This window comes from Glandiceps talaboti, chromosome 21, assembly GCF_964340395.1.
Source record: "Glandiceps talaboti chromosome 21, keGlaTala1.1, whole genome shotgun sequence".
Classification (NCBI taxonomy): domain Eukaryota; kingdom Metazoa; phylum Hemichordata; class Enteropneusta; family Spengelidae; genus Glandiceps; species Glandiceps talaboti.
The window spans coordinates 1,929,412-1,948,707 of record NC_135569.1 but is presented as its reverse complement, the minus strand read 5'-3'; the positions used below and the strand labels follow the sequence as shown (position 1 = coordinate 1,948,707).

At 35.7% G+C, this 19,296-nt stretch overlaps 1 protein-coding gene across 3 annotated transcripts in view; it reads right to left on the bottom strand.

Annotated features, from left to right (window-relative positions):
- Positions 1 to 19,296, bottom strand: part of LOC144451178 (segment polarity protein dishevelled homolog DVL-3-like) — a 99,974-nt gene that overhangs the window by 28,757 nt on the left and 51,921 nt on the right. For 2 of the 3 annotated variants that reach the window (XM_078141975.1, XM_078141976.1), the window contains exons 4-6: positions 15,173 to 15,246; positions 7,761 to 7,796; positions 1,459 to 1,585 (exon numbers count right to left, since the gene is read on the bottom strand). In XM_078141975.1, the coding sequence (XP_077998101.1) occupies positions 1,459 to 1,585; positions 7,761 to 7,796; positions 15,173 to 15,246 (237 nt within the window). Of the gene's footprint in view, positions 1 to 1,458; positions 1,586 to 4,561; positions 4,940 to 7,760; positions 7,797 to 15,172; positions 15,247 to 19,296 lie in introns of those variants that run through there. The other variant, XM_078141977.1, reaches the window with a different exon arrangement.

Genomic DNA, 19,296 nt, shown 5'->3' with positions numbered 1-19,296 from the left:
ATGTCTAAATGATGTTTTAAAATGTATTAGATGTTGCAAGAACCCCTTCAAGTGATGAGTATGCTCTATCTTGCTTTACCACCTGAGGGCGCCCTTCAGTAGGGGGGTCACATAATTTTCACAGTCTGCTAAGGGTTCAATAGTGTCTATGGTCTGGAAATTTTGTATTTTTGAGAATTGATTTCAACGTATTTTCATGAATGCCTATAGTAATACATGTGTAGCCCATAGAGCAGAAGTTGTATATCAACCAAGAAATTGAATTATTGTTATTTTTATGACATATATCAGTGGTAAATTTATGTTTTAGGTGTGTGTGTGTGTGTGTGTGTGTGTGTGTGTGTGTGTGTGTGTGTGTGTGTGTGTGTGTGTGTATCTGTGTGTGTCTGTAGGTGTGCATGTATGTATGTGTGTGTAGGTGTGCATACGTGCGTGCGTGCGTGCGTGCGTGCGTGCGTGCGTGCGGGCGGGCGTGTGTGTGTGAGTGACTCAGTGAGTATGAATAAACATCTATTCTCTTTCTATCGAGTATTAAGGCTAACAATAACATCACAAATCCATAATATGACCTGATGTCTATCGAATTCATGTCAATTCCCTCCTTCAGACTCAGATCACCCCTCCCCTCTCCTCTCCCATCCTTCAAACACTAACATCACAAATTCATAATAAATCCATAATATAGGACCTGATATTTCCTACCATACATGTTTATCTGGGTAAGCCCTCTTTCCTTGGACCCTCCCCACCCCTCACCTCACCTCAACTTCACTTCAAACCAAAACATGTGAAAACAACAACCATCATCAATGTTGAATTCTAAGTTTTAAGATATTCTCTAATCCACCCCATCCACGATTTACAGAACGAGTTATATCTACCTCACTTTGCTTTGAAATCTATCACTTTGCTTTGAAATCTATCACTTTGTTTTGAAAGTTAAGTCATTTTTTACTGTGGCTTGTCACTCCACACATACTATCAACTGTAGCGGATGTTGTTCCTTATTTTGTATATACACTGGAACACATTGTTATTCCCTAGGAATCTATTTGTAACATTTTTGTTGATGCGTCTTTCCTGGACAATTCCAATCCTATTCAAAATGCTTTTTACCAAAACATGTTATTTATCTTTTCTTACGTCAGCAGACATAACATCCGAAAAAAATAACAACTTGTTTTTTTCTGGGGAAAAATACATCCCTTGAAAGCATTTGGGAAGTCCATGCCTTTCAGCTTACTGAGAAGACTGTGTGATGCACAAGAGTGTTTGTTTCCATGGCAATGGTTGCTATAGAAACTTCACTGATATCACAACCTGTAAAATTAAAACTTGCACTATTCAAATTCCTTGAAAATATTTGGGAAGTCCATGTCTTTGATCATACAAACATGAATGCATGTGATGAGGAAGAAAATGTCAGTTTCCATGGCAATGGTTGCTATAGCAACTTACCTGCTGTCATCATCTGTAGAATCGAAATAACTTGTAGTATCGATGTCACTGCTCATTAGGGTTGATGAACTTTCATAGCCATGGCCACTATGACTACTCCGATGTTTATGGCCATTGACTCTAGGAACTGAAAGACAAATACATATATAGAGAATGTTATTATTTGGGAATTATTATGGTGTATTTACAGCAGCTTCTTCTGGTTGCAAAGATATCATTGGTTAATTGCAATCGTTTCAACTTTATATACACTGTTCTCTATTTGAGTTGGTCAAAGCACAAGCCATCTATGAGAAAGCATAGGCATGTATATATGAAAAACAAAGTGAAGTGACAAAGAAAACAGGTTGGTGCTAACAAACTGGCTGCAAAGAAAACAAAGCATTAGTACATATGTATATAAAAATAACACAGATGAAAGATGCTGCAGAGGTGATGTGGGGGGGGGGGATCAGCAAGAAGTTTGTTGGAGGAGGGGGTGTAGTTGTGAATGCACTGGAGGAAGGGGACCATAGCAGGGAATGTGTTGTAGGGGAATGTAGCAGGGAATGTGTTTGGGGAGGGGAATGTAGCAGGTTGAGAGGGGAGCATAGCATGGAACGTTTTGGAGGAGGGGGACTCAAGCACGTATTGTGATAGGAAGCCAGCTGACAACATACATTTGGGTTGCAGTGAGATATTTGTATGCACTCTGACTCCAGAAAACAAGGTCTGCTCTCAAATGATTTGCACTTTACTAAGTTTTTATTCTTTACAAAATAAGATGCACTACAGCTGGATCTATTTTCCTCTTCTCTAACACTTTTTATCAAATTCTCAATGTTTACTTTGAGTCAGTTTTTGTATCAACTCTTAATGAAGACCAACAGTACTTTTAAACACATGTTGAAAGTTTTGATTACCTCGGAGAGAAAATATCAAAATTAACCAGAAGTGAGAACGACAAGAGTCCTTGTATGTCAGTTCTCAATCACTACTTCTCATTCATTTCCATATGTGATATGATACTGAAATCTGCCCACCACAACAATGCATGGTAAAAACAACACAACCAGTCACTATTCCTGGAGACTTGTACAAGGTATACCCAACACCTACTGTCAACATAAGACATACTTAGAGAGAGTGAAATAAAGGCCTAACTGTAAACAGTCAGACAGAAAACAAAGCCGTCAAGAAACTCCGTAAAAACAACATCAGTGAAAGGAGAGGTCATTACTTAAGAGAAAGGACAACAAAGAATGCAACAACCTTCCCTCTCATCACTGAATACTAATACTTGAAAAAAATTACATTAATACGCCGTAATAACTCCACACACAAGCTACTCTGTGAGACTAATGTTTCCACTTGAAAAGAGAAAGGTTGGACATAAGCTAGCATAATGGACGGTCAGTCAGGGTTCCTTTCAAGCTTGCACGCTACTGAAGAACTAGTCACAGTTCAGTGGTGGCTATGCATGAGGTCCAAACGAGAGACAACTAGAGAAATAAATCTGGGTGTGTATTGCAACATAACCAAACACTCTAGGCTTTCACTATATTACATATACTCACTTATTATTGACCTTGTGAGCACATGTTTGAGACACTCTTACTGTTTTATTGACTCACTTCACAACTTTATAGACAGTATATATAGAAGTTCTAGTTACAGTATTTTGTAATGGTTTGGGAAACTCCCAGTAATGGAGAGGTGCAAAAGTGGGATAGTTTCCCATACAATAGACCACAACTGTGTTTGGGAACCACAAATAATAACTTGGGAATTAAGGTAAAATTTACTTGTGTTGACACTCTGACCAAATACACTGCAAAAGTTTGGCAACTCCAGTAATGGAATGAGGTAAAAAAAAAAAAAGATAGATTTTCGCAGAGTCTACTATAACTGTGTTTGGGAACCACGGATAATAACTTGGGAATTCAGGTAAAGTTTACTTACTTACCACTTTGACCAAATACACTGAGTTAAAAAGTACATATATTCACATCAACCGTCACAATACATTCCACAGCATACAACATTCTCTATTTAAATGAATGTGTATGTACTAAGACAACAGTTCTACATTTAAACTAACTACCTGGTTACATACTTTGAATGTTCTAGATACAAGTGTACATGTAGTTTGTACCATAACTGATATCTTCACCAATGCTGGAGACAGGTGCTATTTTACACAATCCCTCCTTTAGTAATTATTTCACACTCCTCAGTACTCCTCTTCCTCTGCCCCTCAATCTATCCTTACCCCCACCCCTCTTCCACTTATAACTTTGAAGATATTGATTCATTTTTCTTCACCTACCACCCAACCAAACGTTGAATGTTCCTAGCTCACCCACCTCCATCTTCTACTTTCTACAAGTATTGATAGTAATATGTACTTTTGCTTAAATAATTCCCCTCCTCCAACTTAGTTTTATCTCACATTGAACACTTCACAGCTAGCCTCAACAAGCTAATGTGTATGCCTTAAGTCAACCTTCCTCTACCTGCATAGTGTTAGCTTTGATTCAAGTATCGTAGGCTGAATTTTGAGAAAGTAAATTCAGTGATATGTGTGGTTTATATATATATCACTATTTCAAGGAGAATGTTATGGGAATGATGTCTAGATGAACCTAGTCCTGCTTGCAGACAGTGTTAGTCGGGACTCGATTCTGATATGGTGTTGAGGGACATAGTCAGTATTTTGTATGTACACTAATCTGTAAGCAGCACTAAGATCAACCCAGCAAATATTCTGAGTTAGTGTTATAGCATACATATTGAAGGAAATGGAATACTTAAACCAGAAGACTTGAGATAGTAAAACCATGACAAGTCTGTAGGCATGGCATACCATGTAGTTAGTCTGGAGTTCAACATAGGAGAAATTACAGCCACTCAGTGAGGCACTAAATTTTTAGAAAGGACACTCTCACTATAAACATCTCAATTCCGTAAGAGGAGTAATCTCATCCATGTGTTGTACATGTATGTAGTCACTCATTCACCACCTCACACACACTCAGAGTCGGAGTCTAATGTTTTGAAACACCACCCCTATCACAGCCTGGAATCATTCTAACACCATGCAATTTAACCTTGTAATACCTACGAGAATAAATCCACACATCCAACGAAGTCTCTCTCTCAACCGGACTAGGTCCCTGAGGGTAACACTTAACAGAGCGCACAAATAATATTCGAGGCAGGCAAAGACATGTGGGCGATTTAATCTGCGAGTTTCCCATCCTGGTAGAGTGTTTGATGAAACCTTACAGACATGGTCCGACTATCAGCTACTTTGGTTAGGCTTTGTGCATGTATTGTCACTCATTTCCACACATATGATATTGGCTACATAGCTGTACACATGTCATGGCATATCCAGAAAGATATTTCAATCTGTTGGGCTGTTAATGCAGTGACTTGATGGCTTGACCTATTTGTCACCTTATCACAGTGACTTACGACTCCCGATACGGTTGTTATATCACTTCTACTCCCTCTCTGTCAGTTACGTCTCTCAAAGTACACTTCCTTCTTCCCTAGAGGGAAGGGGAGCCACGGGAGGAGATTATAGATTTACAAAACTAATTACTGGTGTAAGATACTGATTCCGAAGGAATGTCAGACTTGTCCATGCTATGGTTATGAAGCTCCAAGACGTCTTCCGACAATATGTAACAATCTTCAAGACGTCCTCCACATTGGCAAGTCTACAACTTCAGCACACAGGAAATGCTCACACACATGTAGTGGTAATCCTAGCTACACCAGTTACTCTTTTGAAAATTTCAATTACCAAAGTCACAGAACTCTTACACACAATCTTATCTGCCTGCCTTATCAGTCAGTTTCAAGTGTTGCAGACGCTGCAGTTCACTTCACCATGTATAATGCTCACTGGCCCTTACACTGTTGCAGTGAAAGTGTTGTCAGTCTCCCCACTTAGGCAGTCAATGTGGCTCCTAATACCAAGAATGACTCTTTAAATATTATAGGTGAAATGGAGAAACTCAACTGATGTGTAAGTGATAAATCACAAATCTGTCACTGGTGGCTATGTATATAACATAAACACAAACTTATGCCTCACTAAAATGGGGCACTTAAAATTTGATACTTAGTGGGAAGAAACGAGAACCATCCATTGTCTAAAGATGGGGGTGGACAGTTAACTCACCTGGGAGACAAAAACGATGAACATAAGAACTTGGCACATACGGTGATTCCCATTGTGCAAAAGTTCTTTTTTTTTCTTTTATATTTTACAATGAATTTCTACACCTGCTGTTTGAAATCGATACAGAATGATAGGACGAGGTCAACCTTTTGACACATCCCCCCCTTAAAATCACTTGAAATGGTTTGGTCACAGGATGGAATGACCCCGCTATGATACAATGACCTGAAGTATGTAAATTAATCCGACAGTAAAGTTGTAGATTTTGTGATGTCTATACAGTATGTATAAGGTTTAGGATTACATGACTACATGTAACTACAAATTTCTTCATTTCTTTTAATTTTCATTTCATCTTTTTTATTTTTCGTTTCTCAAATTTGAAGAAAATTCTTGAAAAACTCTGGTCTCTAAAAGCTGATTTCCTTAGAATATATACAGTTACACTAAAACCAACAGCAGCTTCCCATCAAGTGTTAGTGCCATTGTGTTGGTTATTTATTTACTCACACTGTTGGCCACTGTGTCCTTTCTAGGGAAACAAAGCATTTTTTTATCCTTTGAAAACAAAACAAACTTTGACCCACCCTGGGATCTTGTAATAGTTTTGGTCAATTTGTTCTTTAATTACTGGATCAATATGTGAACAAGTGGCAGTGAAAGTAGCCCAGACAGTCAATGACTGTTGTGATGATGGATTTCTATACCACTCCTTATGCAACTACTTGATTTCTTCAAGGTAAACTATCGGTAATATTGCAAAAAAAAAAAAACTTTCCCTCCAAAACATATTTTCATAAATATCCGCTTTTTTTAGTACATATATAGTAAGTTGTTAAGAGGCAATGACAACAGCCAAGACTGTATCAATGATAGTTGTGATGATAGATTTCTGTCTGTGCCATAACTTACACAACTTTTCAGTTTCTTCAAGGTATTAAAACTAGATATTTTTGACATTTATTTTCCTGATAAAACAGATTTTCAGAAATATTCTCTTGCTGTAAGTGTAACTTGTAGAAAAGCAGTGAAAGTGGACTAGACAGTCAATGACTGCGGTGACAATGGCTTTCTCTGCAACTCCTTATGCAAAATTCCTTTTCTCAAGGTAGACCAAATATTTTGAAAATTGCATTTGCAAGCCAAAATGTTCAGAAATATTTCATTTTTCAGGAATGCTTCTGTAAGCAGCAGTACAGAGGCATAGAGGCTGCAGCTAGCTAGGGTCATAGGTCAACTTATATTCTACAGATTGAGAAGTTAAACTTTAAAAGAGTGTGTGAAAATGTTAGCTCATTTACAGAACAGAGCCAAGGGTTATGATTGGCTGAAATAGATCATGTGATGAAGCCATTGCACTAACAGAGAAGATATGTGGTAAAATGTGAAATAAAGATAAAGGAAGATATTTGTTGATGTTTTGGGCAGAAAATATGGATTGCATTGATACAGTGTTGATTTGAATAGTGTGATATGATTATGTTGTAAGTTATGACTATATGAGTTGTGGTATGAACACTCATTTTGTAGTCGATGGGGATAGCATTATTGCAATTAACATAATCTACATATCCAATAAGAAACGAATAAATTTGCCATTTTGTATTTTTGGTAAGTCAATACGACCAGTTGCAAAACTAATATTCATGATATAATCTGAATATACAAAATATCATTTGCATTTTAATTATCTAATTTGCATATTTGAAACACCTTTCATAACTATATATGAGAAGTGTCAATATATTTTTACAAGACCCATCATTAAATATTCATTATATAATTTGCATAGTTTGAATATTGATTACTTCATTTGCATAAATATCAGATGATGTGAATATGCAAGATGTCATTTGCAATCATTTGCTATCTATTTTGAAGATGGAAGATATGGTAAGAGGAGAATTACGTGCATGAAGCAGTTACCCTGGTTAGAAAAGTTTGGCACTCATCAGGCAACATTCCATCTAACAAATCATAAAACAAATCAATAAACATAACAAAAAAAATAAACACAAAATCATTAAATATGGTAAACATTTCAACAAATCATATTCATTAATGAAAAGTAAATATAATCTTGTCATAAAACGGAAATAAATAAATAAAATAATAACCAAAAACTTACAATCGTCATGATGCCTTTCTTTTCTTCTATGTCGATCTGGAAGACAACCATGCAGATTTAGGGTTAGGGGTTATGGTTAGGGTGAGTTGGGAAAGGATAAAATAATATTAAGAGGTGAATAAAATAACCACTACAGTGTTAAAATTTTAAGATGAGAAAAACATTCTTGAGTTAGTTCATACCAAACATACACAAACTATAAAGATGTTAACCATTACACCAACAAAATCCAATAAACAAATTGCTGTGATGATCCACAACAAGTGTTTTTCTCATTTTGTGTCTCCTCAGATGGTATGTAAGAAGAGTTCAGATTGTAAACGTTTATACTTTATGGCGCCAAGTGTTCATCAAATGAGCTCTTCAATTAACTGTGAAAGTCAATAAGTCCATGTCACTTTTGTATTGTTATACCAGACTTTTTGCAGCATGAGGAACAATTTACTGACATTTCACAAGAACTTGACATGACCATCCGTTTTTTTTAATCATTTTGCAAACATTTTGAAACAGTACACTGCAGTACTTGGGTATATTTATGCAGTATTTACTGTGTGTTGTGTTATACCAGAACTTTGTAGCATGAGGAAGAACATCCGAACATTTCACAAGGACTTGACATGACCATCAGTTTATGAAACACTTTTAAACATTACTTGAATATTTACATTTATTTGGGTTGTTTTTGATACCACACTATATTATAGTATAAGGAACAACTTACTGGCTTTTCATCATCAGTGTGGGTCATCATTTTGCAAATAGTGCACTAGTATTTATACTATTCATATAGTATTTATTTGAATGTATTGTTATACAATACTTTTTCTAGCATGAGTTGTTTTGTTACTATACAGAGTTTGCAATACAGTTCTTTGAAGTGTACAATTTCTGAACAATTTATATGTTCTAAAAATAACATAATTGGTATGTTTGTATACAAACTACAAAGTCTAAACAATACATAATATATCTAGTTACAAGACATTCTTTTCAACCATACAACGTATGGACTTTTTTTGTATACTAACAATACACTGATCTTAAGTTTCATTATTTTCAATTTTATGAGATGTATGTGTATATTTCATTTAAATATTGACATAACAAAATGAAGTAGAACCATGTTAATTGGTAAATGTATAATGTTCAAAACAGATAATTATGCCTGCTGGGCTATCTTAGTGTCTGATGTGGTTCTAAGTTGGGATTGTTGCCTTCAGCAAAAAACATTCAAGGTAGTGGACATATGATAATGACAAGTCAGTCACTTGGTTTCTACAAATGAAGTAAATAAGAATGAAAAGAATGGGATGGTCTGAAAATGCAGTGGCTCTGAAGAGAAGTGAAATAATTATTCAACAAATCAACAAACCTCTCTAATTTCTTTCTCTCTATCTCTGTCTGTCTATCTCTCTCACTGTCTCACTGTCACTCCGTCTGTCTGTCTGTCTGTCTGTCTCTCTTTCTCTGTCTCTCTCTCCCTCTCCTGCTCTACCTTCAAATGTTACAACTACAACTTTCTCTTTCTCTGTGTGTCTGTGTCTCTCACTACACCATCATTTATTACAACTACAGCACTCTCTCTTTCTCTGTGTGTGTCTCTCACTACACAATCATTTATCACAGCTACAGCACTCTCTTTTTCCATCAATTTATTACAACCACAGCCAACCCAAACTAAACATGTTGGGTACAGTGACACTAACACCTCTACTTACAACACAAGATTGACTACATACAGCAAATAAGGTTTATTTGATTGTAAACTTGCCTGTGTACAATGACTATGCCCACACAAGTTGACTCAACTGTAAAACACGTCTTATCAACAAACAGAATATAAAATGGTAGGAAAATCCTACAAACAGTTGAAAGTCCCAATTACTGTATGCTGCTGGCCTTGCTACATTCATACCAACCAATTAAACTAACATACACTAATAATTGTTTATAGGAGAAACACAGGAAGTTATATTATTCATCAATATATATTTCATCCGGTCAGCCAAGTAAAATACAAGTGGCCTAACGAGCCTTGTCACTACAAGTTGAAAGACAGAATGACCAGAGTGTAAATTCTACATTTTCTGTATGAATGTGTTCAACTTGGCTTGTGTGAGGTATAATGATATCATTCCTCATCATTGTAGACTTTGGTGAATCTATGTTTTCTGCTATTTTAGGTAGGTTCAAGAGAGGAGATGGGGTTTAGTATATTTTAATTGTTTCAAGGTTTGTTCAATTTTTTTTAATGAAATGGACTTTCGTAAACGAATTTGGAGTTAGCGAAGTTGGTACGATCAAAATAGGCTCAATTTTTTTGCAATGAATTAAGACTTTTGTGGAGAGATTGAAATTGAAGTTGGTAACAATGAAATAGGATAAAACAAAGAACTTAACATTCACAGATTAACTTTATTTGAAATCTTTATTCATTAGTCTCAAAGTTCAACGGGAAGTTTGAGACAAACGTTTTTCCTTTGATTTTCTGTCTCATGAACAAGTTGGGATCTTAGGTCAGAGGCCTTACACAGACTGTGGGAAACAATTACTTAATAGGCACGGACACTGTCAACATCAACATCCTGGAAGCTATCACAGTTTAACAACCTTGACCTTGACTATCCAGGGATCAACAATGTTGTATTTGTAAAAGAGTGGTTGACTCAGACATATCACTAATTAGATGAACTTCAACTTGAGTTTGGTTTCATGACACGATATCCCTTCATATGAAAACACAAAATCCACCAATCATGACACAAAATCAATACTCTGGTTCACCTGGATAATAAATTGACAAATCACATGACAGTAAACACTTAATTTGCATAATATTGTCATTTTAACAGATGGTACAACATTCTGCCAGGTAGGCTATTTTACGACCTATCACTTATCAGGCAACCTCCACAATTCCCAACCATTACAACCAGCCTCTACCAATCATGGAACAAACTCTGGATCCATCTGGATGATAAATCCACCAATCACATGACAATAAACACTTAATTTGCATAATATCTTTATCTGAACAGATGTTACAAAACTGCCCAGTAACCTCATTTTGCTACCGAAAGGTGGAAAAGTATCTCAAACAACCACCAGACTTTTCCCTCCATTACCAGCCACCTTCTTCACATAGTTTAACTTAACCAGATATTTCCTTTTAAAGTTTACTTCTCCAAAAATTCTTTTAAATTGTCTTTCAAGTGCACTTGAAGTTATACTTTTCCCTTTGAAGTACATCGGTACAGGTAGACAAATAATCGAAAGGTGAGGTATGTGGTTAATAGTTTTGGTATCTATTACAGCATATGAAGACCAGCATAGTTGGAGTTCAACCACATAGTGGTATGGTATGCATATCTAATTGTATGTGTGTCTTTAACTGAACCACTAGGTGTAAGGTTCTACCAAGTACAGTAACAGTCTCAGAAATTGTTTCTTTAAACGTATGCAGCAATTACAGTAGTGACTAAAAGTGTACCACTCTGTGTTAGGTTTTACACAGAATGGTAATATCTCAGAAAACTCTCTTCAAACTTACACAAAAGTAACAGATGACTACAACTATACTACTGTGGATGCCAATGTTGTTGTAAACCAAATCGCAATGATACCGTATGGGAACTAGACTACAACTATACCATTCAGTGTTTAGGTTGTTACAAAAAACATTAACAGGTCTCACAAGTTATTTCTTCAAACATAAGCAACAATCTAGGCTTACAGTATTTGGTCTTTATGAGTTGAATTCTAAGTTTAGCAACAGCTTGAATCTTGTTGGAAAAACTGTTGTAGTTAATTTAGTACTGTTCATGTCAGAAAAGAGGTACAAATTATCTCTTAGTCTTACTAGCCAACCCCAACCCCCCACCCCCACTTTCCTAGCTGAGTAACCCCCTCCACAGACCTGAAACTATACCCATGTAACGTATCTTATACAACCATGGATTCCGAGCTATGGTTATTTTATTTTAGATTTTAAAAGTATAAACTGAAATGTGAAATGGAGGCCAGTAACCCTTTGAACTGATTATGTTGTACATAGAGGTTTTGATGTCAGTACTAAACTTTCTAACTTTATACAACACATTAATGTGTTAACTCATAAACACTGACTGTATTGTCTATAGTTATACTTTCCACCATAAATAATCACATCTGACCTTATAACCTGTGACCTTTGACCTAAATCTGTTGACTCTCATATGAATTAGCTATTCTTGGTGGACTTGATGAAGTGGTTGGTATATGTACAGTTTATACATGTTGGTGATTATACAGCTGTGCGATATTTGAAGTGCAACTGATGTGACCTTTGACCTCACCCTTCCTGTTTGAAGAAATTGTGCACTTTTTATTGGGGAAGTAAAAACTTTTATTTCATGACCATTTGCATTTTCTTTCAGGTTTAATGTATTTTTGTCTTTCAGAATTTCTACAAAATAATATTTAAAATCACTTTGTGTGATTGAAGTCTGAAAAATAACTGTTTTTGCCAATTTAATTAATTTGAAAATGGTGTGGGAGTCTGAGGCACAACTTTAGGAGTTATTAGCCATTATCCTTTGGGTTACCCCTTACTAAGTAACTGAAGTGAACAACTGCATCTACCACATATGTAATGTCACAACCTAAAACATTCCAGTTGTCTGCACAAGCAAATTGCACAGCACATACAACAGTGATGTGGATAGTATGAATGATAATGTTAAACTTAGTGAAACAACGGCACTCAAAATCTGGAGACGTAGACATTTGCAATACTTTGGAAATAACACACAGATCTGAAATATTTCTCTTTCTGCTTTTTCTTTTGTTTTTGGTCAAATTTCAACAATCTTCAATATATGCCAAGAGAATAAAACACAAAATTCTGCATCCAGATCTGAAATATTTCCCTTTCTGCTAAATTTGTTGTTGGTCAACTTTCAACAATCTCAAAATACATCCATTTAGAGCAATTAAAATAGCTGTGCTTGACTGATACTCAAAGTAAACTTTAGTTTTTCAACTACTGACAAATCCCTCCTTTAAACATTGACACTTTCCTTACTGGTATACCACTGTACATTTTGCTAGCAGTCAAGAAAACAACACGAAAACAATAGTACAGAATTGCCATTGTGTTGGATTCCTATCACCAAATATTGACTTTTTTTTCACAGCTCCTGGTTGTTTGGTCTACAAATAAAAGCTTGAACAGTTACTGTTGACACTTACACACTTTCTTTGTCAACGGAATAAATTTGCACCTAAGTTAGAACAGCTTCTTTATCCGCTATATAAACTGGGTATACTTTTCTTGACAAATTTCACCACCTTTGTGAATACAGGTTGTCAGGTTAAACTATTAAAACCATGATTGCAGCCTCCTCATTTCAATATCCCTGTGAATTTCAGCATTTCCAATGTTTTAATTGGTTTATATACTTCAACAAGACATCAAGGCTACTCTGACTCTACTAGACTTGACCACAGAGGGCGCTATAACTAGCTATGAAAGCAAACACTGCATACATATGTATATCTATTAAGACACTAAAATTCTTACTTCTTGTGTACTTTTGATGAGACAGTTGCACCTATACGTGTTACACTGAATCTACTGTTTGAAAGATAATTCCTCTTCCCTCAAATATAACTTTTACTTTAATATACAAAATTATGAATATATGTAAAATAATTCCATTTTCTTCAAAATTTCAATCAAATACACAATTGTTGACTTCAACTGTTCTACAACACAATACACAAACATAGACACTTGCATTCTCAGTCATAGACACTGACACAGACACAGACAGACAGACTGAAGTAAAACCATATGTGAACAGACGTGTGTACACTATTACTGATATACACACACACAAGACAACCCAGTCTTGCATGCTAGATAGAAAAAATTGTGAACACATACATACATACATACATACATACATACATACATACATACATACATACATACATACATACATACATACATACATACATACATACATACACACACATACATACACACACATACATACATATACACACACACACACATACATACATACATACATACATACATACATACATACATACATACATACATACATACACACATACATACATACATGCATGCATGCAAGCATACATACCTATACACATAGGCACACACGCACACCTAATAATATAAATAATATATCTATTCAGACACAGAGACAGAGACAGACAGACAGACAGACACACACACAGTCACACACACACATACAGACAGACCTACAGACAGATACATACACACACACATACATAACAGTATTCAATACACCTATTCACAATTCAACATTCTCTTTTAATACAAACAAAACTTTTCTTCCACTGCTTTCCACACCCAAAGACAGAAAAGAAAGAACACTGTTACAGTGTTTTGTTAACAGATCTGGGAAGGGTAATAAGTTTGTGTTCCCTCCATATCTAGATGACACAGAAGGTAATAAGTCTGCGTTCCCTGCATATCTAGATGACATCGAAGGTAACAAGTTTGTGTTCCCTGCGTATGTCCCCGACATAGTTGTCTTGGTTCTGCACCATTTACAGTTACGCCACTGTACCGACAACACTGCATCTCTGTCACCAACCACTTATTGCCAGTGGATACGATGGAGTTGTAGACAAAGAGATTGCGTTTCACCAAGACAATGTTACACTGTTACTATTTGGAGAAATTCTTAGATGATTCTCTTTCCATGTTTACACAACTAAGTATAACACTGTCTCAGTGTTGGATGGTCTCAATTACAATACTATTGAATTCATCTATCCATCTACCCCTGATTTCAATGGGTATTTGGAACATTCTTTGCATTTGGACTGGTCCATTCTATGTGTTGATGGAAAAATGGGGAGGTTTGATTTTAAGGGAAGGGTGTATATGATGTCTTTAACCATATGCAAGTGATTTATTCATGTTTATGAATGACATCATTGCATTTCCCATAAGGCACCATTCAAGATGGCTCCTTTGCAAGTGAAAGATATAGGGGTATTTCGTTCTTGTTCATGTGATTTATTTCAAGCAAATGCATATGAATATGCATGTGTCTACTACATCAAAGTTTATTCACTTCATGGTGACAACAATAAATCAGAAAAATATTACCATTATGATGAATATTGAGGTTGAAATGAACTGTATAAACGACAACAAAGAACTCACCATAATTTCACACAAATGGAGATCATGGGTAAAAGAAGATCAAAATGAAATGAGGGAAAGAACACAGTTACCCTCCATACCTACCTTGTCAAGATAACCTAGTAAGAGAAAACACACAACAAACAAACATTTTGTAGAAGAGAAACTTCGTTGCAATATGATATTTCAACAATGGATATGATAGTTTGTAATATCTTACCTCTTCTTGAGCTAATAACTGATTCTGTTTCTGTTGTGTCATCCAGTTTGTCACTACTGCCAGCAGCATTAGCACTGTAACAAAGAAATACAAACATTGTTAGATGTCAAATTACATTGGTACAATTTGAGATGTCATGTTTTTTATCTGAATAGATGACACTTACTGACTGACCTCTTGTGTGTTTGTTAGCATTTCTATACTCCACTGGTCAAATAAGATTGACAATTTCACTACTAATCTAGAATGATATCCTCTCAAGAATCATTTCATGTTTGCATTACAAACTATGGGAACCACCCCTCCCCCCACCCCTCCCCCCACCTCTATCCCCCTCTATAAAGCCAATTTGCACCACTGAGACACAATTACTTATGTCACCCCTCAAACTTTGGTGTTTCTCTATTCCTTGCTATGTATTGACTCACAAGAAAACCAAAATCTTATCATTTTGATTTGCAACCTGCAGCAAAAATTGTAACTAGTTGTCCTTTATCTAAGGGTACATTTCACCCCCCCCCCCCTCACCCCCCACCCCATTCGCAGCACCTGGCAAACTTTTCAACATTAATATCTAGAGATTAGTCTACATGGATAAGTTGGTAGCTGTCAATTCAAGTAAAAGGTCAAGGGTCATTTGCTTTGATAACACAACACAAATTAATAGAAAGTGATATACACATGGGAACCAACATTGCTGACAGATCAAATCAATGGTTTTCTCCATGTTCTACCCCATGAGGGCAGTAGACAAGTTGCCCTGAAGTTACTGTAATCCAGTACAGGGTAGAACTGAACTAGTGAAGCACAAACATGCACCTTGTCAAATTGAGTTATTATTAGAATACTAAATGCTTAAAAAATATTATGGAATCTCAAAAAATAAAGTTCTATGCCATCATACTGACTTCAACACCCCATCTCACTTCCACCTCCACCTCCACCCCATCTCACTTCCACCCCATCTCACTTCCATCTCCACCTCATCTCACTTCCATCCCATCTCACTTCCATCCCCACCCCATCTCACTTCCATCCCATCGGCACCCCATCTCATTTCCATCCCTGCCCCATTCTATGCATATAAACGACATTGTCTTTGGAACAAGAAAGTCAACCAACCAATCAATCAATCAATCAATCAATCAATCAATCAATCAATCAATCAATCAATCAATCAATCAGTACAAAAAAAGGCACTAGTTTCCACTACAACCAGCTAGAAAGCTCTGAAGACTAGATACATCTTTGTTCTGCGTCATCACAAAAACACCACATAGCATGGTAATCTGTCAACTCCTATCCTATCATATGTATGTAAGGAATTTCATTTGCTTGTAGTTTTCATATCACTAGATTTACTAACCTAACACTGATATGTTTACGTAGACAAATCAGTCAAATACTTGTCTAGCTGACTCTTTGCCAAATTTCCATCAACATGCTATCTCTATGCCAATATTCCTATACCAGACATGTCAGTCACTTTGATGTACACTTCCTGACAACATTATCTACATACACATAAACCAAGAATGAATGTCCATTTAACCTGGGTTCATAGCTACACATGATATTTCTACTCAGACAAAAAAATGTGGGAAGAGAATCTCAAATTTTCATCAGTATTCATCAACATCATCAGAGGTCATGTGTACATACTAGAAGACAAATAAGAATAATAGTAGTACATGTGATGGAAACCCATTTGACAGAATATGTAGGATTCATTTCCGAATTTCTTTTTGACTCTCTGAGTAGAAATTCTGATTTGTAAGATTTAACCTACGTTCTCTTTATATGATTTTTATCCTAATTGCAATATTTTTGCTATTCACAAGATAAAAATGTTTGATTTCAAATGAGCAAATCATATCAAAAAAGGTCATGTTTCACCAATTTCTTTGAAAATATGTTATTTTTTGAACCTGGGTTAAATGGAAAATCATTCTTGGCTTCTGCATAGATAGTGTTGTTGGGAACTGTACATCAAATTGACTGACATTATTTGAACCTGTCACTACGCCCTCTAGTGGCAACAAGTGACCAGGGCTAGAGGTTAAAGTAGAAGGTATTTGGTAACGATTTTATAAGTTAAGTTGTGTGAAAATCAATTTAAGAAATATTCAGAAATGTAAAATATGATGTGTACAACAAGAAAAATGATCAATAATTATTAATTCAAAACATTTGCCATAAAACTTGGTTGGTGTTACGAACAAACTTGCCACCATAAATTAAAATAAATTTTGTTTTTACTAAAAACTAAATGAAGTCCTGACATAAAATGAACAAACTTGTCACCATAATTTACTGTTTCACTTTCATGGGTCAGTGACTACATGTTTATATCGTAATTGGTTTCAACATTATTAAACTTGAAATTGGGTCATTATTTGTAAATTGGGTCATTATTTTGAAATCGGGAGATAATAATCGTAGAAGGGTCATACTTTATCATTACAGTGGGTCATATTTACTGTTATCAATGTTTATGTATGACTAGGTTTCTATCAAAATGACAGATTTTTACTCTAACTGTGTTTATAGAAAAGCTCTATTTTTAAACTAGTTCAGAACAAAAAAAATTTCATAATTATAAATGTATTTCTGTCTAATATCGTATGTAAGTAGGTAAAATGTGAGCCACTTTATCAGGTTCCCTACAAGTGTATTTGTTTAACTTTAAGGGTGGTAAGTATGTAAACATCTATCTGAGTATCTGAGTTCCCCATTCAATTTACCAGGGTTCAATACCAGTATTTTTGTGGTAAAGAGGTAAAATCTACCTGAGCTGAGTTCCCCAGTCACTTTACCAGGGTTCTCTACCTATGTATTTCTTTAAGGGTGGTAAGAAGGTAAAATCTACCTGAGTCCCCTGTCACTTTACCATGCTTCCCCCTACCTGTGTATTTCTTTAAGGGTGGTAAGTAGGTAAAATTTATCTGAACTCCCCAGTCACAATACTTGGCACAAAACATTTTTATCAAAATCTAAAGTACACATATCAAATTCAAAGTATATTTCCCAATATTGTTCTATACTAGTATTCAGTTAAGGAAAAATATGAGTGACCTAGGGAGCCTTCTCACTTTGTGTCCATGACATGAAGTTACAAAACCCTGAGGTCAGGAGAATGTTTTTTTTTTCTCTCTTGCATATCACAGTTGTATAACATAAATTTGATAAAATAAATACAATTGTTGACAGTGTTGTGATAAAACTTTATCTAACATACTTGGAAAAGATTAACCATGCTTGACCTACACTAATTAATAACACAGAAATTGATTGGAGGATGACACATGTCAGTTTGGTAAACCTATTACTGATTGGTTGATGATAGGCCAATCAAAATGTCAGTCTTATCCAAGCGAAGCCATTCTTGTCAAACAATTTTCCAATTCAAAATAAATGTTTTTGGTTAGGTTTGGGTACCCCAGTTACAGAGAGGGGGGGGGGGGAGAGAAATTGGTGTAAAATTCCTTACATTTCCACATCCTGTTCCAAAGCAATGATGACAAATCAAAGTTTGGAACGAGGAGGAAATTGTGCCAAAAAATCTTCCAAAATGAGTTGAGTAATAGAGAACTCCATTATGGTATAATCTAGACATTACCATACCAATTATTTATCTAACAATAAAATCTACTTCCCCATTGAATTCAACCTTGTCAATTCCACCCTGTCACAAAGCCATACACTTGTGTCGATTACTAATGAAGGTCAAAACCACTGGATGAGTAACTAAGACTAAAGGCTTCTATTTTATGCAGACAAAACACTCAAGGTCAAAGTCATTATCATGCATGGCTAGACAAATCATATCTATCTATACATAAACATGCAAGCAGAACTAATGTCATTGTTAAGTTCAGGGATTAGGTAAATAGATGAAGGCTGACCATGAATGAAATACACACAGTCAGGATGAAATACACACAGTCAGGATAGGACAACCTTTATTCATATTTCATGATACTGTACAAAGTTTCCATAATTATAGGTGGAAAAGGATGGATTTTGTAGAACAGGGTTGGGAGTTGGGGAGGTATATTATAAGTGGAAAGGGATGGATTTTGTAGAACAGGGTTGGGAGTTGGGGAGGTATATTATAAGTGGAA